Here is a 24,423-nt window from a genome sequence, read left to right on the forward strand (position 1 = left end):
CAAATGCTATTTTTTTATCCCCTATGGTATCATTATAATACTCCTATGATGACTAATAGTGTGCCTTTGGTGGTTCATATTGACCTCATCCTGCTTTATGGTATAATATTCCTATAGGGAGTTTTAGTTCTACTCTGATATTTGAATAGCATCTTCTAGAATATATTCTAGGATTACACTAGTATTTCATATTTCAGTGAATCTTTCAACTCAAAATCTCTTGCAAAACAAATGAACTGGCCACACGCAGTCGCAAAGATAAGAAACATTTGCATTTAATAAGGAAATTTCAATAAGAAATTTGAAAACACTCTGTTACAAAAAGGTACAAAGTTTTCTTTGCCATGTACATGCAGCCAACAGAGGGAAACCTTGAGAATTACAAATCCGTTTGTCTCATTTAGAAGATGATCACATGAAGGTCTTTAGTACAAAAACATTACAGGCACTTCATTTAAATCAACTTAAAACTGTAGAACCATTTGCCTTAATAACTCAACAAACTGTGTCCACCTAAACTGACTGATTGATTGATTGGTATGGTCCCTATAATAATCCCTTCCGTGGATTATCGATTATAACAATGCTACAACTCACACCTGTGCTTCTCTACAGTTTACTGAACAAACAGATAACATTATGTTGGGCCAGAAATTCATTAACTGAAATGTCTGGAGAACTTAAAATAACTGTGAGTCATCCTGGTGACTCAGCCTGATAATACACACACACACACACACACATACTGGAAACATGGGGTTGAATGTTTCACAGTTCATTCTACCTGCTAAATTTCTCTTTCTGAAAAGCCTGAGGACGGTGGTTTGACTGACCAATAAGGAAGCACAACATCACTTTTCCACCATCAAAACTGTTTAAGAATACTAAACTTAAAGTACAGTCTGATAAAGAGTGCCAATACAATCCATAGACTGAACTGGTTTGGGGTCAGGGGATATAAATTATGCATTTTTATCCTCCACTGGACAGATTCATCAAATGTTTTTGCATGAAAAGTTACTTAGCTTTGATTTCTGTCACATGTGACACAGCTCTTGGCATTGAATTTTAGTTTTGGGGAAATTCATATTGATTTTGATAATTTCCAATAACAGGACCAGAGTGTTCCTGCAAACCAGGAAAAAAAAAACAGTTTGGTTCATAAACCATGCAGGTCGTGAGAGCTCAACTGGGAAAAAGGTAATGTAAGTGTTAGTCTATCTTTGATAGAAGCAGAAAAAAACAAATCAGAAATATACAATCATTCTGTATATATAAAGTAACCATTAAAGCATAAGCATGATGTAACAGTGACTTTTGGTACGTTTTTATCGATTATGGTGATGATTAATAAAGAAAATCAACACCCAGTTTTGAAAACTCGCTCACTCTGTGTTTGAAAATAATTTATCATTCATGCCCATTCTAAATTTGATGAGAATGAGTATATATTCACAGATATTAGCAGACCTAAGTGGTTGCAAATAATTTTCAGTGTTTGTTTTAGCATACCAAGAGTACCAGATGGATGGGACTGACAATCGGGACTGACAATTTGCCTGAAAATCACATTTATATACAAAAAAATGCAAGAAAGCCAAGCACCGTTGATTTTCCAACACTTTACCACACTTTCTGTACAAACCAGTGTTACTAGATTTTCAAAATCTTGAAGGAAACAGTAGTTCTAACTATGTTTACTCCCATTGATTGTCAGTTTTTGCCTTATCTCAGCACCTCAAACTACTGGCCTTACTGGTATTAAATCTTTCCTGTGATTGTCTTTTAAGTTCTGTCACTCAGTATCGCCCAATTCAACAAAACCCTACTCATCTGGCACCCAAGCAGGATAAAATAAACCACAAAAAGCATTTGGAGGTCCCGATACCCGCTGAGGGGTCAGTACAGCTGACAAGACAAGACTGTGCGATTACAAGTGCTTTTTAGCCGAAGCATTTCAGGCAATCATGGTGAATTTCCTTTAGAGATGTTTCAGACAAAACCTTGCCAAGACTGCATTCTGCCTGGCTCATTTCCCCCAGTCCCTAATGCGAAAACTTTGTCTAACAGATGTGACACATGGTGGCTTGGACCAAATGCAGTGATTTCGAACACAATTTTGGTCAGGGCAGGAAAACAACCTTCATCCGCTGACCACAATGGCAGATGCATATCAAAATTTACCAGCCACTTTCACCGTTTTACAAGCCAACTGGATTTCTGAGAATAGGACCTGACAAACTGAGAATAGGAGTAGACAAACTTTACCAGCCACAGCCAAAAGTTACCAGTATTTGGCTGGTGGCTGGTGTTACATCCCACCCTGGTTTGGATTTTGAACAGTCTAAAGTGCTAATGGTCTTTGCAGCAGATAGAAAGTGCTTCTTTGGATGCACTTAGGATGGATTCAGAAGCTCCAGCAGGGCTCCGACTGCCCCGAAGTAACCCTAAAAAAGACAACACAAAACAGGAAAATGATTTCAGTTAGTAAAATATTGGTGATTAAAAGTATTTTATCAATGATGGTGCCCATCAGGGCAGGAAACAACATTTCTGGTCTACAGGCCGTGGTGAAGGAGGGCCAGAGTTCTTACCTCGTGCCGGAGGAAGAGAGCTTTCAGCTGGCCTTTGGACCAGTAGTCCATGGCGTAGGCCAGCAGCTTCATAGAGAGGGTGTTCACCCTCAGGAAGTTGCCCACAAACACCACTCTCTCGATGTTCTTAGCAAAAAAACAAAAACAAAGAGGGGGGTGCAAATAATTAGGGTACATGCTCTTAATCATCTTAAGATGGTGTAAACATAAATGACAAGAAATAGCAATATTGTGTGGGTTTAACCAGCTACTTCCACCCCACTTACATTTATAAAGATGATTCCAAAGATGATTCCCAGCTATGCTGATACTGTTACTCCCATACAGAATGGCTAGGCCTGTTTTGGCTGCTATGTTAACTCTTGTGGTTTCCACAGAGATGGTAAATTAGCTTTCTTGCTTTCTCTTTTTTTCCTTTCAAGTGCACAACATTGAGGAAAACGTCTCAGACAGAACACAAATGCGTCCATTGTTTAAACGCAATACTGATGAAGCTAAACTGTGCACCTGATCACATCCCCTTTGTACAGCAGTGAAGAGCACCCTCTTCAGTACTATTGTTATAACACAATCTCATCTCTATTGCCTAACATTAAATTGCATTGTCTTGGCCACGGAACAATGCAGTGATTCCCTGTAATAGCACATGGAATAACACATATGTGCAAGCATAAAAACTTCACATTATTGATCATCACATGAGGACAGTTTAACATGAAAAAAGGCCGCTATAAATCAGAAAACTGAACTATGAAATCATGTGGAACATACTGATTAAGGCTGATTAAGGCTTAAATCTGAAACATGTTCACATGACTGCTGAATAAAGACGCATCTCATTCATTATTCCTGAATGCAGGCTATTTTTCTAGTTTTCAAGCCTTTTTTGCTCCTCACTTTGTCTTTCTTTGGTTTTTTGAGTTGAGCACCTCCCGCTTTGAGTTGTAAAAGAAAGATATATTAGTGTGGTAATGCAGCATACCTCCTCTACGCCTTCATAGCCCTGTACAATGCTGCTTGATCAAGACGCCACAAGGCAGCACCGTAAAGAGGCTGAACGCAAAGAGGAAACAGACAGCAGGGACTCTGGAGGGAAGCCAATACTCCACAGTAGGAAGATAAAGACAGCCTGTTCAAACCCTTCATGTCACTGGTGTTGTCCCGATACCAACATTTTGACTGCGATACCAATACTAAGTTCAATATGATACGATGCGGCAAACAAGAAAATCATCAACCGATGTGTTACCACATTTGACTTTTTCTGGATTGGATGATTGGATGTTTTTTTGGTTTGGATGTTGGTTGGGTGTCCGTCTTTGTTAGCTCTCTAAGCTTAATAGTTCCATATTTTGCTCCTGGTACGAGTTTGTCAACCAGTTTAGGTGAACTGGGATTCAGTTCAAGATGTGATGGACTGTTTGCTGCTGTTGCCATGTTTGACTCCAATAAGTATTTAACTATTTCCAATAAGTAATCCACGTGTACACTGTCTGAAAGTGACACTGAAATGGAATTTCAGCTTGCAGAAGACATTTTGTGAAAGTATCGAATGTTTATGCAATTCAATATTGAACTAAATGTTTTGCAACAGTGTTGAAGTAGTATCAAAGTGTTGGTTATTGTGACAGTGCTATACGTCAACTGACCCACCTTCTATTAACTGGGGAGACAAAGTGGCTTGGTGGTTTGAAAGATTGTCCTGTAACCAAAAGGGTTTCATCCCAGCAACCTTGTCAGTCGGAGCATCCTTGAACAAATGTGACAGAACCCCTTCGTACCTTCCTAGGGGCATTGCTGGTGAAATCCACAGTCTGAAATATGGTAACTGAATTATCTAAATTCCTGAACATTCCCTAAATACTGTCGTCCTGCCCCTCCCTCCGTCCTCCTTTATTTACTGTCCTTCCTGTATCTGTGTAGCATCTAGTAAAGCAAAGATGGCATAAACATAATCTTCAGCAGATAGGGTGGGGGTGGGTGGGGACTGACCTCATTGAGAGCACACATCCTGGTGATGGAGCCGATGTTGTTGGTGATGGTGACCAGCGTCGCTCTGGCCAGATCCTCTTTGGACACCGACTCCCGTTTCTCTTTGGACATCATGTTGCCAAAACTACCAAAGCAAAATATATGATTCACTGTTAACAGCAGAACAGCGGCTTACAATGGTTTCTGTTTTATTTGGAGTAATGTGTACGTCGCTTTGGATAAAAGCGTCTGCCAAATGGGAAATTGTAAATTGAGTACTATGTAATATTCTGCCTTCTGGAAGAGCCCCAATGTTTGTTTGGAATCAATCAAGAAAGCTCTAATTCAAGTCTAATTGCTTACTGGGCAGAAAATTAACACGAGCCACAGGCCAAATGCTGGTAAAGTTTGATTGCGGTGATTTTTTTCTGTTCTTCCTCACAGTTTTGGCAGGTAAGCAGCCATCGTTCCAAGGTTATATCTAAAAATCTAATTTGGTCAGTTAAATAGGGAACGTGGCTGTTGAAGATGAAAAGGTTTCTTGCTCTGTGTCAAATGTATATCAACATTTCTTGTTTTCATCCTGGGAGAGAAAACTGAGTAAATTTAGCATTATCCTGGAATTTATGTGATATTTGTGTGCCACTACTGATCTCTTCTGATCTGGGGTCACAGATACTTCATTAAACTGCTTTACTTTTCATGCAAGGAAGCCCTGCCTTTGTTCTTTATCAGTATTATACGCATCTCAAAAATATGAACACTGACCTTCTTAGGTGTTAAGAAAAAAACATTAGGTTGATTTTATCCAAATCAACAGTTTCAAGAAAACATAAAAAATAAACTAATACAAATTTGTTTGGTTTAATAATTAGACTGAAACTAGACTGAAATAAAATGAACTACAGTTGCCTCCTGGTTCATTAAAACTGTTACTCTGGTTATGTGTGGATCCACCACAAATAGCTTTAAAAACGCTGGTATAAGCCCTACCTTGAGGCCACAGCCCAGCCCGGCAGCCCAAACCTCTCGTAGTCTCCGCCATAGATATCCCGCACCAGTTTGTCCACGCGGGTGCTCTCCCCCTGAGAAGCCATTTCTAGGGCTTCCTCAAAAGTAGAGCAGCCAGTCAGGAGGCAACACAGGCCCAGGAAGGTCCCGCCGCCGAGGCTGCGAACACACAGATGAAAAGACAGACAAGACGATATTATAAGACAACCTACAAATTTTAAAAAACATGACGTCCATCTGGAATATTAGCTGCCTGCTCCACTGCACAGCAACTGTAACATCACATTAGTGGTCTGTAAATTAAGGGCAAAAAGCGGCATGTCTCTGCTACCAGTGGATAAATTACAAATGAATAATTCCAACAAGGTTAGGCAGATTCTTCAGATTCTCGATTAAAATACGCTCATCTTGTGTTTCTCTCACAGCACAAAGAACAGAGGGCTATTATGTCGAGGGAGAACTAACCGTTCATGAGCCAGACAGACAAAATCAAAGAGTCCCTTTCAAAGCCACCAGACAGAGAAACCACCAGTGAAAACAAACCAGTGGAGAGAGTAGGAGGAAAAAACACAGAGCTGACCAATAGCTAAACCTTCAGTTGAACCAACTTTATTCAAAATTCAACCTAAACCCAAATCAAAGTAACAAAAAAAAAACAACCTTTGGCTTAAGCTCATGAGCAAACGGATGGTAAAGGAAGTGGTCTGGTCACTGACAGCTTCAAAAATCCTGTTACTTTTAACACCATGGCACTAGGGAGACATGGAGGGCAGGCGTCACCAAACATCGACCACACACACACTGACCGCCCTGCACCCTCCTGCAAAACCCCCTGCATCACCTTAAATGATAAATTCAGTGATTTGGGACCTATATACAAATTTGTCTCTTACATACCTGTATATATAGACTAACATTTTTTGTGTGTGGGCAGGGAAATAACAATAGTCACCTGCTAAAAGACGATTAATTTCCACTGAGGCTGGTAAGTCTGTCTACTCAACAGTTTGGACACTTTGGCAGGTATCCAACCGGTGTTCCTGGATTCTTCTCTATTCTAAAAACCAGTAAACTGTTGAAAAGTGGCTGGTAAATGCAGGAGTCCAGCAGCCATCATGCCCAGTGGGCAGCAGATCTCCTACTCTGATTATTACCTGGTCCCAGTGACTCGTTTGTAGTTGTTCTCAGAGTAGACGGCCAGGATGCTGACCCCGGACCCTATGTTGACCAGCAGCAGAGGGTAGGGGTTCTCCAGTGTGTAGGGCCTCTGGACACAGCGCTCCGGGTCTGTGGGGTTTTCAAAGTAGTAGCACTCTGAGGGGCCGCTGGACACCACCGAGTCGATGTACAGCACCCCCCGGATCAAACAGTCCAGCTCATCCAGCTTGTGAAGCTGCAGGTCGGCCATCTTTTTTTTTTTTCAGAAAAGAGAACATGGACAACATGATTCAGGGGATGTGGTCAGAACACACACAGAGGCAGGAAACAGGGGGAGGAGGGAAAGGAGGGGGGGGGGGGAAACAGGAACCTTCATTAGAATTGAATGGGAGTTGCCTCTCACAAGAAAAACACTCAATAATCACAATCTCTGCATCCTATCACATTCAAAAATCCACAGTAAAGTTGCTTTTTCCTTATTTATAGTCACCTTATTAGCCAATTATAACACACATCGCCCTAATTTTAGGAGAAATTGAATACAACAACCATGATTTACCTCCCTACCATCCCAATAAACATGAACAAATCAACCACTGCTGTCTAATAAGGTCAGGCGTAAAAAAGGGATGTTTAACGGTGTTTAAACAAGTCAGAAAATCAAGTTGCTTTGATTTCTGACACATTACATGAGGTTCTTGGAATCAGGGAAAATTTTAATGAATTATTATGGGCATTTTTGGCTGTATTAGGTAGGTCATAGCAGAGAGAAATGGGATCCCAGGCCGGATTCAAACCCAGGATGTCGTGGTTGCATGGTGCACGCCTGTCAGGCTCATACTGTGATTTCACAATTCTCACTCCTTTCCTTCCTGTTCATCGTCCCTGTCCCGCCTGTAAAAGCACACGCACAAGAGCTGCTGCGGACCCACCGTGCGGAAATCGGACTCAAACTTGTACGCCCCGCCTCCGGTGGCGCAGAGGGTGGTGTGGAGGCTGGAGAAGTGCTTGTTGCGGCCCATCTGCAGGAAGGCCGGCAGGTCGTGCGTGGGGAAGCGGATGAAGTGCAGGTTGCCCGTCCTGCCGCACAGCGTCAGGTCCTGCAGCTCCAGGTGCACGTCCCTGATGCCCGTTTTGCCGTAGGCGGTGTTGGAGGTCAGGTACCGCCGGATGCTCTTCAGGTTCTCCACCTCCTCCTGCTCCTCCTCTGCTGTGATGTCTTTAGGCTCAAAGTACACCAGCTTCACCAGAGTGCCTCCAATATCCATCCCAAACCAGGGAAATGCTGCATAATATGAAATAATACATACAAAGACATATTTCACTATTGAACATGTTGACCAAAAATATTATTTACAGTGAAAAATAAATATATATCTTAAGTAATTAGATGCTTAGTGACAGTGAGGACTAATGTCTTAGTGTTGGCCCAGAAAATAGCAAGCAGCTACATCCTCAGAAGCAACAGTACAGTGTGTACTATAAACGCCATCTTGTTGCAAAATAGGTCCTGGCTATTTACTGCCATTGGTACTACATTGTAATACCAATATCAAATGATTTTTTTGTTTGTTGGTTTTATCGTCCTTCTAGCATATTTCTTACGCCATATCGATTTCATCTTGTGGCATTTACGTGTCCCATTACTGCATTTATATTTGCAAATCTAACGTTACATTACCCAGTGTCTTTTGTGGGAACGCCTTCGATTTTTTGTAAACATGCAACGGTCCAACTCCAGCAAATACACCAAGCCCAAGCTAGTAACGTTAACACATACGCGGCCTGCTCTTCTTCAGCGAGTCCATCCGATGCCTCGCTGTCGAGTTGGAGGTCCGCCGGTCCGGTGTGGCGCTTCCCCCGGGCGTGGCTGTCTCATTGCTGGGGTCGTTTCTGAAACAACCGGGCATCTCCTTCATGGACCGCGGCTGCTTCGTGGGCGTTTCATCGTCGTCGTCGTCGGAGGATTCCTCGTCGCGCTGGTGGCCATTGAACGCCATTGAAATGAACAATTAGCTACATATATGCTGCACGTTATGATAAACTAAACCGTTAAAACGTTGATGATTTATGTGGGCAATGCTGTCCGTGGCGCGAGGCGCGACGAGCTGGCTAATTAGCTAAGTAGCTGTGTCGTTTTAAACGTCTGTGGGTACATAGCGGTTTCTATAATGCACACAGTCCAAGCTGAAGTGGGCGGAGCCAGTGGATGATTGATGGAAGCCTGAACCAATCAAAGTGCGAGTAGGCCAGGCAGTCAACATTTCTGAGAGGCTGGTTAGGCTGGTTGGGCTGGTGTAGTAGAGATTTTTGTATGAAAAAGCAGAAGTGACACAAACAACTTTACATAATTAACATGGTTTCTCTGCAGGGGAATTACTTGGCACAATCAGTAGAGGAACTTACTTTTATCATTTAAATTTTATTGTTTTGATTGCATAGAGACAGTGCATTAAGATTTAGATGAAAACTTTAGATGGGGTTAAAACTTCAGTGCTTCCCACAATGACAAGGCATTGTGTCCACAAATCATTTGTTGCCCAGTTATCCTCCTCGACTTATCTCAAGTGCAAAACATTCTCAATTAACCTATTATTTTCTTACATTTCTTGTATTGACAATACTATTTACAGTGAAATGCACAATCTCTCACCTCACAGAAGACATGACACATTAGAATTTGTTTTACTTGAACAAGAGGAGAAACTGTATAAGAGCAAAATGACATCATCTAGTTATCAAGCTGATAACTAGAAAGCGCAAGTTGGGGAGACTTATTCATAAACAAAATAATTCTGCAAAATATGAAATGAAATGACACAATGTTAGCTGATTGGTTCTTGTTGAAATGTGGATTAAAACATCATACATTCGTATATAACTACGCTTTAAAACATTTCTGATACATCACTTTTTGTTAAAATGCATGATCATGGATATATATATATGTATATATACACAAATAAATACAGATAGTGCATTAGCTATTATTTAAAGGCCTATTTCCAACTAACCACAGGAAAAGCAAAATTGCAGTGTGTGATGTGGGAAATCTTTTTTTCACACAACACATCCAGTGAAATTCTTGTCCTTGATACACTAGTTAATTAGCCGTCTTCGCTGGATGACAGCCAGCAGCCTTATCAAGAAAGTGCTTATCAGACAAGTGGATATATATATACATAGTGCTATCATCAATACACAGTATCAGTGTACATTTACAAACCACATAATATGCAGCAAGTACTTAAATGACCTGAGATCTTAACCCAGCTTCGATAAGTTCCTCAAGTGAACTAATAAAATAAAATGTGTAGATTGTAGTATTTGGTCTTTGCTCAGTAGGGCTCTAACTCGATTCAACGTTTACGACACAGAACATATTCCAACTTAACAGCAGACTGATAATTAATTAGACGATCAAAGTTCTGGAAAGCCAGCTATTACTATGGGTAAATATTAAACAAGTTACCTCACACCGTCACAGTCCAGCGACTACAATAAGGCACCATGCCCTTATGATCCTCTTTCAAAAGCCTTAAAACATAATCTTCCCTTGCTTTCGTGGAGTTAAATCCTCTTAATTCTTCAACCTCCACGCCACAATCAACGCACAGGCGCTGACTCCTGCAGCTGTCAGAAAGTACTTTGCATTAGGCGACAGGTAGGTGTTCTTCTCTGGATCCTGCTGCTCCGGCGCATACTCTGAGGGGGCGTTTGAATTCGATACAGCGTCAGCGCTGGCGGGCGGTGCAGAAGCGGGCTCTTTGGCCGCTTGGCCGTTCAGGATCTGAGCCTGCGGTCTCAGGTTTTGGCCGTCGTGGTTCTGGATAGACGCCTCCTCGGCCACTCGGACCACGTTCACCCGCACCTCTCCCAGGGAGCCCAGGCTGACGGACTCGTAGTTGTTCTCCTCCGGTTCGTTATTGTGGGGAAGAGGCTCCGGGACGCCGCCGTTGTCCTGGCGTGGCGGCGGAGAGGCGGGGGCAGGAACCTGGGCAGAAGACTCAGGGTCTGGTACGGCGTCACTTATTTCCAGACGCTCACTGTCGCCTGAGTAGGGTTGCTGTTCTGCAGGAATAGTAGGACTGTCGTGATGCTGCTGCTGGATGCTGAGGAGTTGGCCGGGCTTGCTCAGACACACAGTGTCACACAGAGAGGCGTCCGGCACATCGATACCACGCGGCGGGGAGGCTGCTTCTGTGGTTTGTGCCTGCTGACTGTTGTTCATGACCTGCAGGTGAAATCAATATCAGATGTCAGGTTTTTGACTTGGACAGTTTAGATGCATTTTAAAAAAAACACCTGTCTCACACACAGGAAGATAGAAGACTTTATATTATCCATTCAGAATTTGTCAGCTGTCAGGTGAACACCTGAGGATGCAACCTTGGGATTTTTGTTAACTTGAATTGAAATTTTACCTTAAAATGCTTTAACACTGTTAAAAAATACAGCTATTCCTGATGTAGCTTGCATTTCTGGGCCCGTTTTGTTGTTTCTCTAAAGCATCTCGATCTAAAATATCAACGGTAAATGGCAGATTTTGGTGTCAGTCCCTAAGAATCAAAGAGCGAGGGCTTCTTTCTAGAGCTGCCATTTTGCACTGATGTTTAACAATCATACAGGGAGAAATCCATCATAGAAGAGGAGAGAGACCAATTTCTCTACCAACAGAAGCCTCAATAGACCAGAATGCAATGCAGCTACAAGACGGGTCGCATTTTGAGGAAGGAGCACAGTCCATTCTGGGAAATGTAGGAAATCACTGACTGAAGTAGAAGTAGACGAGGCAGGCTGAGGGAAAGTGGGTACACCAAAAAAGTAAATTACAACACAGTTTATATCTAACAGTGTAAGAGTATCTGAAGGTGGGTTTTCCCTTTAAGTTATAAAATACATTGTCCTCAATGAGAAAAAACACCAGCCTTTTCTTAATTCCTTTTCAGATGCGTGGTTTTCACCTGCCAACAGTGATTTGTTCATTAAAATGTATTATCTTGACCTAATTGGAGGTTTACCTGTGTGGCGGTGGGTTCAGAGGTTTCTTCAGGCTGCAGGCCAGCAGCAGCTACTTGGTCTACTGGTAGGACCGTTTCCTGGACCGGCGGCTTCTCTGGGGTCGTGAGGAGACTCTGCGGTGTCCTGTCCTCCTGGGCTGTTGCTTGCTCGACGGCAGGTCCTGGGTCAGCGGTCGCCTCAGAGTCGAGTGAAACCTCGCCGTCTCCTGCGCTCGCTTTATCAGGAATCAGACTCTTGTCACCGGAGCCATCCTGGGGGTCCATTTCAGAGTTTTCCTCCGGCTCCTGGTGAGCTTGAACCCCTCTCTGTGGCGGCGGCGGCGGCGGAGTGGCGGCCTGATGGCGTGGGGGTTCAGGAGAAGGAGGAGGCGTTGATGGAGGGGGTGTCGCTCTAGCCTGGGGGGACTGTGGAAGCTGGGGGGCAGGCTCTGAAGAGGGTGCAGCCTTGGGAGGTGGAGGTGGTGGAGTGTCTGGGTTTGGGGGCGCCTCTGGCTGCAGGGGGGCTTCTGGAGGGGGTGAGGCCCGGGCGGCTGGCTCTGGAGGAGCTGCTGCCTCAGGTGGGGGGGGGACAGCGGCTTGACTGCCCTGTGGAGCGGACACGGGCCGACTGGCAGGCGGAGCCGGGTGGACGTGCGCCGTGACGACAGTGGTAGGAGGGGAGGGTGGACTGGGATCTAAGGAAAAGCAAACCGTGTTATCATTTCATTTGGTTTCCACTGCACACATCTAGAGGGTATCCAAATCTGTTAAAGGAATAGTTCACCCTGAAATTAAAATTCAGTCATTATCTACTACAGCTGCAACGATTAATCGATTAATCGATTAGTTGTCAACTATTAAATTAATCGCCAACTATTTTGATAATCGATTCATCTGTTTGAGTAATTTTTTAAGAAAAATAAGTCAAAATTCTCTGATTCCAGCTTCTTAAATGTGAATATTTTCTGGTTTCTTTACTCCTCTATGACAGTAAACTGAATATTTTTGGGTTGTGGACAAAACAAGACATTTGAGGACGTCATCTTGGGCTTTGGGAAACACTGATCGACATTTTTCACCATTTTCTGACATTTTATAGACCAAACAACTAATCGATTAATCGAGAAAATAATCAACAAATTAATCGACAATGATAATAATCGTTAGTTGCAGCCGTATTATCTACTCACCCTGATGTCAGTCTGTTCATAGGACCATCAAACACACAGGGACCAAAAAATAGAAGTTAATGCAGCCATCTTTTTACAGCTCCAAAAAACCATTAAAATGCATAATAAATGTTTCGTAGACAAACGATTGCACTGTGGGTCCATAAATCCGATGTTTACTTCCTTATTACCCATATTTTCCTGACTGACCCACAGTGCAATTGTTTATCTACTTGGATTAAGCTGTATGAGCTCTTTGGAGAAATTTGACAGACATTGTTTGCTGTTTTTGGAGTTGTAAAAACAAGACCCTGTTAACTTCAATAGTTTGGGAGAAGGCTGAGATGGAACTACAGGGGCTAACTCACTGTGTGTTTCGTCAATTTTGACTGACATGGGGGTGAGTAGATGACTGAATTTCATTTGGAGGTGAATTATTCCTTTAATACCATATCCAATACTTCACTAGATCATAAGGAACCGAAAGGGTTATCAGTTGCAGTATATTTTAAAACAGGGAAGGAAACCCTGTCTTTACATTTTATTTTGATCACAGTCTCGTTTTAATAAAAGTGCTTGAGACATCTCACATGTGGCTTTGACTTACAACTGAACATTTAGCCCACTTCGTAGAAAATACCGAGATATATATCGTGTATCGCCATTCAGCCTAAAAATACCGAGGTATGATTTTTGGTCCATATCACCCAGCCCTACTACAATATACTAGTTAATTTATGTGCTGACTTACTTTTCGGGCCTCTCAGAGAGTTGTACTCTGCTCTGATCTCAGCTACCATCTCTCTCTGCTCACACGCCTCCAGCGCTGCGATGAACTCCTCCGGCCAGTTCTCTCTCCTCCGCAGACAGTCCAGAAGATGCTGCATGGCAGCGTAATTCCCACTAGTCTCTCTTTTTGCCTCTATTTCTTCCTAAAGATAATGTGTTTTGAAAGAATATGTAATGAATACATAAATCAATCAATAAAGGTGGTATTTATGACGTCTAAACATGATGATATACAATAAGTAGCTTCTGCCAAGCAATCTGATGGGTGAAAAACACTGTAACCACGCTGATAATGACAGTCTTTCTAGTTTTCAACTGGTTCTTATTCTTATGTATTTACTACACTGAAGTAAACTGTTCAGTCAGTGCACACGCATTGTAACCATGGTATTAAAGCCATAATACGTTTCGCTGGATGACAGCCAGCAGCCCTACATAGTGTGTTCTCTACTGTGATTATAGGCACTTTGTTGATGCTGACAGCCAGATTGGGCAGTATAAACGGAATACTTGCAATGGCGTTATGTATTCTGCTGCGTTACCTAAAAAACATGATTCTGGTTACAGATACTCTTGAAAAACTAGAGAAAGTGACAAACTCAGAAAGCCATTGAAATAGTGTCAGATGTCCTTCATCTTCCTAAGATGTGACACAGAAGAAAATTTGTGTTTGCATGCAAAAATTTCCTGACATTGTAATTTTTCTTATCCCTTCATACCTCAGATATGGTAACATAATCTTGTAGTGACTGAAAGTAATCAGAATACACTACTGAGTTTGGGTAATCCCTTGGATTAGATTACCGATTACAGTTTTTGATGAGGAAATGAGTAACTGTCATGGAATGTTTTTTAAGTAACCGAGCGGCACTCAGCCACACCTTGTACATATTGCCTCACCATAATATCCATAATCACAGTGAAGAACGCCCTCTTAGGTATTATTACTATAATGTAACACAAAACTAAGGCCATCCATTCTGAAAGTGTAAGCAATCATGGTTTTGTTAAGCGCTTTGGTGAAAAGCATCCACCAAATGTTCTATAATAAGCAGTTAAAGCAAAGGACTACAACAGGATCAGTCATGTGTTCCTGCCAAAACAGTATAATGAATAACAAAATTTAAGGTCCTTATCCCTAATGAAGCTTACCCTGTCAGAGGTGGTCAGGCAAGGCAGGTGGGGCACGATTTCTCTTGCTTTGACGTTGGTCGCGATGAGAGCCATTTTCTTCCGCAAGTAGCCATTGTATAGTTTATCCCTGGCGAACGCCATCTGTGAAATAATGGAGAGGACACACAGGTATAAAACAAAGAGGCAGTAAATTCTACAATATATTCCACACTTCTTACTTCTGGCATCCAAACCAGGTGTCTACATAGGTTTTCTGTTCTCACCCAGGTTTAACTGCACAAGGGATAGTTAGATAGAAAATACACATAAGATCCTGTGTATTAGTAAATGTTTAAATTAGGGATACGCCGATATATCAGTACCAGCCGATATCAGCTTTAAAAAGCAATATCGGTATCAGCCCGATATTATTTTTATTGTGGAATTGGGACCTTTTTTTCTAGGAGAGTGTCACTTAACACAGCAACAGAATAAAACCAACATGGTCTTTTGTTTAAAAACCACTTAATTATCTTAAGCTAAGGATGTCTCCTTTCTGACAAGCTTAACCTGTTTTACACCTGCATTTGTAGTAAGAGTTTTGCAAAAAAAATTATATTGGAGTCTGCCAATATGGGTGGGAAAATATTGGATAATCAGTATCGGTGCATCCCTAGTTTCAACTGGTCTGTAAGTCAAGAGATTTTGGCCACATTCACTTGGATGAACTGTACCATTCCTCGCCATTCACTCCATGTGAGACACCTTGACAGGAATTGAGCCCTTTACATGAAAGTACCCAGAAAATACAATGATGAAACATGATCTTGCTTGGCTAAAAAGACCTTAATGATGCAATCACCCTGTGGGGATTTTTAGACTCTGGTTTGTTCAGGAAACTGAAAATGAAATTGAAAAGCAGCTAGCATGCCACATAGCAAAAGGAAACTCACTCACACGTCCACTCCAGTAAAGGGGAGTTTGGGACTTACCCATTTCAAGACAAAGGCTCTGCAGACAAACCTCTATATATGACTATATGCTGCAACCCTTTTTTTCACTTTGAGGAGGAGAAAACTTTGCTGCATTTCAAGGTTGTGAATGCAACCGGTTTGGAGGAGGAAGAGGGTGAAGAGGGTGAATAGGCCCTGACTAGTAACTGATTAATGACCTCCAGACTCTGGTTTAATATCTGCAACTGCTTGAGCAGTGCAGCAGGAAAATTTCAAAACGTCTTACACCCGTAGCATATTTCACTGGCCTTTCAGGGTCGAATGGAAAAGCAGGGGACTCTGTGGTGTGTTGAATACACTTTAAACCCTTCAGTGTGTTTACACGTACACACTCTGCTGAAATAATCTGTTGTCAGATTCAATCAGGGGGAACTTTCTGACTGAATCCACCGGCCTAAGTCAAACTGAAAGGCATGTTAACATTTGGTATAATGTGGGACAACAGCAGTCTGATCTGGTGGCTCTAAACTCAGACGCAATATCAGAGGCAGCAACCAAGGAGCAAAGTCTTCCTCCTTGTAGCTTCGCCACACAGAAGCCGTGGCTTAAAGTCTGACACACTCCCTCTCAGGTCGATATGACTGAGTGCTGTTTGGTGGAATGGAAAAGGTTGCATATTATATTAGAGCTGAACAATTAATCGGGGGGGAAAAATCAAATCAAAAATCGCAATTTCCAAATGGCAGAGGCTGCAATTGCTTAACAAACTGGATTTCTGAAGCAGGTGTTTTAGAGCTCCATGTAATCTTTGGTCCATGAATCAAGTACAGTACTGGAGAAAACCTTTCATTATACTCAAAGAAGAAGTAGGCAAGTATTATTTCAACCAGCCTTGCAGATGAAAGTAAAACAATGAGGGGGATTGCAGATTAACAGGACAGAGGAGGCGGTGTGAGGGGGGGAAAAAGCACCTTGACACAAGGGCGAATTATGCCGAGCTGTGCCAAAACTGTGACCTCCAAACTGGCAGGTCAAGAAAGCCCTTTTCTTGGCAGTCTCCGTATCTTCTCTAGACACCTGGGTCACATTTCATTTCATTTCATAGCATAGCAGCAGCTCTGTCTGGGCGGGTGACATCTTACAACTCTGACTCTTACTTTCGACTTGAAAAAGCTTGCAGACAACAGCAAAAGTTGCCAAGATGAGACAGGAAATGTCTACACACATTTTTTTTTTGTACTAGGATTAGTAGCTGTGATGGTATGAGGAAATTAAGAAGTTCTCAAGCCTGTTTAAGAATAAAACAGCTCACAGAGAAAGTTGGCAAGAAATTACACAAGGCTGCACACACCACAGACGACAGGGAAGTGCAGGGTGTTTGTCACGACATTAAAGTGAGAAAATGAAAAAATAACCCACTATAATCCTACATTTATGTCTATTATCACTACAAAGCTGCGTGCATACTATTTTAAATCGAGTCATACGATACAAAGTAGCCAATGCCACCTCTGTTACGTTATTGCTGACTAATTACATTAAAACAAACACAAATTCTCTGTTATTACACACAGGGTTTAGGCTTCAGTACCGTAATATAAGCAGAGAGCTCACCTTTCGTGTTTTAGGGCTTCAGCAGTTCGTGACTCTCCCTCAAACGCTATTCCTGCTTCTGCTCTCTTGTCTTTTTTTTTTTTTTTTTTTTTGTCTCCGCACACACACATCTGCGCAGAGGTCCGGATTCTCCATCGCCATTGGACGACAGCGCCGTCTGTTAAACAAAGTGGACCAATAGGAACGTTCGCTGCGGGAGGCGGGAGCTTCTTAATCCGGACTCCCGAGCGTGACCTTTCCTCCTCGGCGATGTGATGCCAATTTAAGCTTCCAATAGAATTAGATTGGATCTCGACTTCTGCTTTACATCTGTCTCTAAACCCTGATTTTAATCCTTTCGCATGGACAGAGGGAGAGAGAGAGAGAGAGAGAGAGAGAGAGAGAGAGAGAGAGAGAGAGAGAGAGAGAGAGAGACCCACAAGCATGCATGCACACACACACGAGAGAGAGAGAGAGAGAGAGAGAGAGAGAGACATACCCACAAGCATGCATGCACGCTCACACTCACTCTCAAAGCTTACTACAAAAATATGCACGCAGACACACATACATAGCACACACAGTTATTGACAATATACCGTTATTGTTACCATTCACTTTTTCCCCTCATCACCTTTGATGTTTCATAGCTGCCGCTTCCCATTGTTTGTGATTAGGGTTAGGGTTGTTTTAATCTTAATATGCCCAATCTAATCATTCGTGTTCATTCATGTTATTCTGCTATTCTGCTATTGTCCTCAGGAACGTGCTTTGGCAATACTGTAATACTGTACTGTATATGGTCATGTGGCCTCATTGAATTGAAATTGACTTGAGAGAGAGAGAGAGAGAGAGAGAGAGAGAGAGAGAGAGAGAGAGAGAGCAAAGTGTGTTTTTTTTTCCAAGAATTAAATATAGAATAGATCAATTCTACTTTTTAAGGATAAGTGAAAAGAATCAAGAAGCAATCGAGCAGAAACATTAGCAAACAATCAACAATATTTTCACAACGGTTCCACTATGTCATACTGTATAGACACTGAAACTTTTATATTTTTATTAGCTTTATAAATATGTATATATACATAACAAATATTTCTAATTTAGTAATCCATATGTAAGTAAGCGACTGCCAGTGACAACTGTAATGTAACTGTAACTGTACATTAGTAATATCTCCCACCAATAGTCTACTTAACCAATTGTCACTAACATATGTTTATACAACCCCACAATTGTTTATATTCTATTTTATTGAATTATTGTTTTAGTGTTTTTGTCATTTCTGTGGTTTTATTGCTTATTCTTTTTTTCCCATGCATGGGGATCAATAAAGTTTCAGTTTCAGTATATCGACTATTATTATTGCTATTACCATTATTACTGTTATATATCTGAAGTGTTTTGTTGACCGTTTTAAAATCATCAATGACAACAATGGGGAAAAGACAATGGGTGAGGCAACTAAATTAATCTGCTATATCTGCAGGGTTTTTTTGTTGATTTACTGAGTAATAAAAGCCTAACAGATGAATTGAAAATTTGAGTGTAACATACTTTTATAGCAACTGAGCAGCAGAAACTAATGAAGAAATGAATAAAAAAATAAAATGAGACATAAATTTAGTTTAAATCTTCTCCTATGCTTATTTCTAACCAGAAGATGGGGCTATTTACTTATTCAGTGAGTCAGTCAGCCTCTTAGGAGAAATCTAGGCTACTGTCGAATTAACTTAAATCAACATTCCCTTTTAAGCAGCTACAATAAACTGAACATGGCTTCAGTGACGTGTATGTGTGTGTATTAAGAGGACTCAGGCTTTGCACGACACTGATCTAATTTGATGCACAGTCCTGCTAACCAGCTGTAACGAAATGAACAACATCCCAGTGAACTGAATTACTGGAGGATTATGGGAGGATAATGGCATCAGGCAGGATCAGTCTTGTTGGAAAGCATGGCAAATATTCTTAAAAATAATGTAAAGATTTCTAAGAATATAAAGAATTAGCGTAATACTGTACAATTCAAATATACAATTGCAATTTCTCTCAATGGATTAATAACCCAAAAATCTTACATTTTTAACTGCAGTGAAAATGTAAACTGAAACAACAGTTCGTAATGGTAAAGCCTTCATTCTCAGTCATTTTTGAGGTTTTGTACAGACATTCAAAAGTTTTTTTTAAAATTTTGAGCTGAATCCTCTTGCTGATTTAATTTCATTGAAAGTATAATGACCATAACTGTATTGTGCATCCTCTCTCCACTTCACTTGATGTTATTCACTAATTCCTGCTCCTGTCTTTGTCTTTGCAGTTTGTTAATGCTGCAGAAACTTTGAGGTTAAAGAGGAGAGTTTGTGATTAAAGTTTGCCAGTTCAAAACTCTGAATGATTTAAAGTGGTAATCTGCGAGATTCTCATTTTTTGATTTCATCTCCATCTCTGTTGCTCAGCCTCATTGCTGTGGTGTTTCTGCACTGCACTTCCCAGAGTTCACCTGTCAATCAAACAGTGTGGGCGGAGCTTGGATTTTCTGTTGATGCAGTTTGAGTTTCTGTAGGTGGCGCTCTTTTCTTTGTCTGTTCAGCCATGGTGGCTAGCGCTGCTCATGCTAACTACCCAGTTCTTCTTCTTCTGTTTATTCCAAACAAACCGGAAACGTGATACACATCACTTCCTGTGCGCCAGAGGATTTTTCCCGGGAAAGAGCTACCAGACTGCGGCTGTTTAGAACAGCAAATATAAAAGCTTTCACAAACTGGGGATAAATTGAAACACTATTATGTTATATCAACTGGTGATAGAGAATAGTAAAACAAAAATGTGTTGAGAATATCAGGTTGGACTCCAGCTTGTGACAGGATTTCTGACACAGATTTACATTTACAAACCAGACCTGGGTCAAATGGTATAAATTTGGCAATACAATGACCGTCAAAAAGTTTAGAAAATCACAGGGAAGAATATGAAAATCAGTTTAGAATACACAATTTACCTGACACTATATCTAAGCTGTCTTGGTGCACTAAATCCCAGCCATTTGGTTCCCCAAGCAGGTTTAAACAACTCCTATTTGACCCAGGTCTGTTGCAAACCTTTTATACCTTGCAAGGCAAACACTCCATACCAGGCAGGAGGATGCAGCCGTCAAATAAAGCCACAGCAGAGCCTCAGGCGACGTGAAAAACCCATCACGGTCGAGTGGGGGAGAAAAAACACCATCTACATCTCAACAAAAGAGCAGGACTGTACTCTTTTCATCGCCCTTTAGCTTTAAAACTACAGCACATTGGTTAAAGTAGTATCAAATACTGCATTCATGTGCAAATGCTTCTCAACGTCGCCTTTATCAGTGAATTATGTCAGTCTGGTTGATCACATTTTGTACCTATAGCTCTTACATCCTAACCCTATAAGTCCTGCATGTATATTTACTCTCCAATAGCAACATCTGCTGCAGCTTGTGGGATCAAAACAAGTAATCTCTTACAGTATATGAGCCGATGTCAGCCATCATATCACCTCTCTCCATTTGCTGCTTCCTCCTGCTAATAAAGACTGGCTGCCTCTGACTACTGGCTGATTGCTTTTCATACTGAACAAACCCAGTGTGAGTTCAGAGCTTGGTTAAAGTTCATCAGTTCAATCTGGGCTTTGGCAGAGACAGCTAACCCTTAACCGACATACATAGAAACACACTGGCTGTACGAATGAGGCGGCTTCACTGATATATTAACTGTGTGTACTAAAGGAAATTCTCCGGCATTCACCTTCTGTAAAGCCCCAGTCAGACTGAGTAGATCGGAAATGGGACCTTATGGACTTTATCCCCCAAGGCAACTTGATTACTCTGATGCCAGCATTATGTTTATATGGCCAAGTGAAGCAGAATGTATCAAGCATTGTAGATGGATTACATAAGAGGTTACATTAAATGGTCCTTAGAAACTGCCATCATAGATGTTGCCATATTCTGCTGAGAACACCAAGTATCTCATAAAGATGTCGCATACAATTTGCTTTCCTGAGATACTGGAACATGTTTCGCTACAGTTTTTTTTTTTTTGCAGTACCCCTGGGCCGTATCTTCCAGTGAGAGGGGCGAGGAATCTCCTGGGAGAGAGCTGGGATGGTTGACTTGTCACAGATCGCTGTGGGTTACAAGAGATTTTCTTGGCCTCGACCCAATCCGCTGATGAGTGCCCGAGGAGAGAGTCTGCTGGAAGCTTTACAATAAGTGCACTTGATCTTTGTCCTGGATAGCTCAGCGGTTAGGGATGCTGCTAACACCGCTGGGGTTAGGGGGTAGATTTCCACTGGCAATACTGACATGAATTCACAAATGTATGTACACTGAACAAAAATATAAACGCAACACTTTTGTTTTTGCTCCCATTTTTCATGAGTTGAAATAAAAGATCTAAGACTTTTTTTTTCTATGCACACAAAAGGCTTATTTCTCTCAAATTTTGTTCACAAATTTGTTTAAATCCGTGTTAGTGAGCACTTCTCCTTTGCCAAGATAATCCATCCACCTGACAGGTGTGGCATATCAAGATGCTGATTAAACAGCATGATTATTGCACAGGTGCCTTGGGCTGGTCACAATAAAAGGCCACTCTACAGATGTGCAGTTTTATCTTGACAAAAGACATTTATTAGGCACTGAACTATGGATCTCACATGATTAGGGCTACAGATATGCATTTTTTGAAAACCAGTCAGTATCTGGTGTGATCACCATTTGCCTCATGCAGTGCGACACATCTCCTTCACATAGTTGATCAGGTTGTTGATTGTGGCCTGTGGAGTGTTGGTCCACTCCTCTTCAATGGCTGTGTGAAGTTGCTGGATATCGGCAGGAATTGGATCATGCTGTCGTACACGCCGATCCAGAGCGTCCCAAACATGCTCAATGGGTGACATGTCTGGTGAGTATGCAGGCCATGAAGAACTGGGATGTTTTCAGCTTCCGGGAATTGTGTACAGATCCTTGCAGCATGGGGCCATGAATTATCATGCTGCAATGTGAGGTGACGGCCGTGGATGAATGGAACGACAATGGGCCTCAGGATCTCGTCATGGTATCTCTATGCATTCAAATTGCCATCAATAAAATGCACCTGTGTTTGTTGTCCATAGCTTATGCCTGCCCATACCATAACCCCACCGCCACCATGGGGCACTCTGTTCAAAACGTTGACATCAGTAAACCGCTCGCCCACACAACGCCACACACACTGTCTGCCATCTGCCCGGTACAGTGAAAACCGGGACTTATCTGTGAAGAGAACACTTCTCCAAAGTGCCAGACGCCATCGAAGGTGAGCGTTTGCCCACTCAAGTCGGTTACGACGACGAACTGCAGTCAGGTCAAGACCCCGGTGAGGACAACGAGCACGCAGATGAGCTTCCCTGAGACGGTTTCTGACAGTTTGTGCAGAAATTCTTTGGTTTTGCAAACCAACTGTTGCATCAGCTGTCCGGGTGGCCGGTCTCAGACGATCTCGTAGGTGAAGAAGCCGGATGTGGAGGTCCTGGGCTGGTGTGGTTACATGTGGTCTGCGGTTGTGAGGCTGGTTGGATGTACTGCCAAATTGGCTTATGGTATTGAAATTAACATTCAATTCACAGGCAACAGCTCTGGTGGACATTCCTGCAGTCAGAATGCCAACTGCACGCTCCCTCAAAACTTGCGACATCTGTGGCATTGTGTTGTGTGATAAAACTGCACATTTTTAGAGTGGCCTTTTATTGTGACCGGCCCAAGGCACCTGTGCAATAATCATGCTGTTTAATCAGCATCTTGATATGCCACACCTGTCAGGTGGATGGATTATCTTGGCAAAGGAGAAGAGCTCACTAACATGGATTTAAACAAATTTGTGAACAAAATTTGAGAGAAATAAGCCTTTTGTGTGCATAGAAAAAGTCTTAGATCTTTTATTTCAACTCATGAAAAATGGGAGCAAAAATAAAAGTGTTGCGTTTATATTTTTGTTCAGTATACTTGTTGCGGCTTTGTATTGTTTGTTTATTTATTTAAAGAGGCAACAGTAACCAAGGGAAACTGACAAAAACTCAAAAACAGCAACAATAATTTAGTTTAGTTTAGTTTATTTGTGCAAGAAAGTAAAATATAAAATGTCAATAGACAGCATTAAACAAGATTGTCCAGTATGCAAGTGGTTGAAAACAACCCATAGGTTCTGGTGAGATGACACCTAAAGTATATCAAATACAACTGAGTCACTGAGAAGGAAATTAACTTACAAGTAATTCGATATTAAATTAAACAACTGCTGCAAAAAAGGCGGCTGAGGAAATATGAGGCTTCAGAAACTGTTTGATCATCATAAAGGAGCACAAATCCTCTAAAAGCTCATCAAGCCGAGGCTCAAAACCATTCATTCTGCAGAGTTAGCATGTAAACAAAGGCAATAAGCAGGAAAAGGAAATGGAGATGCTTTTCCACAAGGCAACACAACCAATCATGTGATATTGTAGACCAATTGCAAACAGAAGAATACTAGTTTTCTAGGAATTAAGAAAACTAGTTGAATGAAGAATTGACTAGTACCAGCAAGCCTGTTCACACTGAGTTCGAAGCCATGTTGTAAACATGTTGTTTTGTTTGTATGAACCTGCTGAAATTGGTTTTCACAGCAAGTAAACCACAGCCTTAACCGTCACATTTCCACACTTTGGACCAGTGAGTGTCTTCTGTCTCTCCTTCAGGTTGTATTTTATGATGTTTTTTGTGTATTTTTTACTGTGACTCTGATAGCAGAGCGGCCGGGCTGCACTGTCACAACTGTTAAGAAGCTCAAGTTCAAGTTCAAGATCATTTATTTATACAGCCTTTTATCACAGACATGTCTCAAAGGACTTTTCCAAGACAGCTGACACTTTTATTCACAGCTTCCAGGAGTTAACACTGCCCACAGCTTCACCACTCCATTTAAAAAAAGACTATTGACATTATTGCTGCACTGTAAAAAAAAAAAAAAAAAAACTCTGAGTGAGAAACAAAAAGCTCCTTGCATGGGTAAAAAAAGTGACTGAA

The 24,423-nt window shown here is 41.7% G+C and overlaps 2 protein-coding genes across 3 annotated transcripts; both read right to left on the bottom strand.

The window, feature by feature from the left end:
* Positions 1-253: 253 nt before the first annotated feature.
* pank2 (pantothenate kinase 2) lies at positions 254-8,901 on the bottom strand. The gene is made up of 7 exons (XM_071529605.1): positions 8,515-8,901; positions 7,667-8,019; positions 6,731-6,984; positions 5,559-5,735; positions 4,587-4,710; positions 2,595-2,720; positions 254-2,447 (listed from the first exon to the last, which is right to left on the bottom strand). Exons 1-7 carry the CDS (start codon positions 8,732-8,734, stop codon positions 2,397-2,399), a joined length of 1,305 nt encoding a protein of 434 aa, XP_071385706.1. The 5' UTR covers positions 8,735-8,901; the 3' UTR covers positions 254-2,396.
* A 244-nt stretch (positions 8,902-9,145) lies between these two features.
* Positions 9,146-17,436, bottom strand: mavs (mitochondrial antiviral signaling protein). Of its 2 annotated transcripts, none has more exons than XM_071529603.1 (5): positions 17,373-17,436; positions 14,845-14,967; positions 13,655-13,835; positions 11,756-12,429; positions 9,146-10,968 (listed from the first exon to the last, which is right to left on the bottom strand). In XM_071529603.1, exons 2-5 carry the CDS (start codon positions 14,965-14,967, stop codon positions 10,315-10,317), a joined length of 1,632 nt encoding a protein of 543 aa, XP_071385704.1. In that variant the 5' UTR covers positions 17,373-17,436; the 3' UTR covers positions 9,146-10,314. The 2 variants fall into 2 exon arrangements, with proteins under 2 accessions (XP_071385704.1, XP_071385703.1); XM_071529602.1 differs by lacking the exon at positions 17,373-17,436 and adding an exon at positions 15,540-15,556.
* Between the last annotated feature and the right edge of the window lie 6,987 nt (positions 17,437-24,423).

Source organism: Centroberyx affinis, unplaced genomic scaffold (assembly GCF_046629955.1).
Source record: "Centroberyx affinis isolate AG114_WGS23_722 - 3 ecotype Tasmania unplaced genomic scaffold, CSIRO-AGI_Caff_v1 ptg001806l_1, whole genome shotgun sequence".
NCBI lineage: Eukaryota > Metazoa > Chordata > Actinopteri > Beryciformes > Berycidae > Centroberyx > Centroberyx affinis.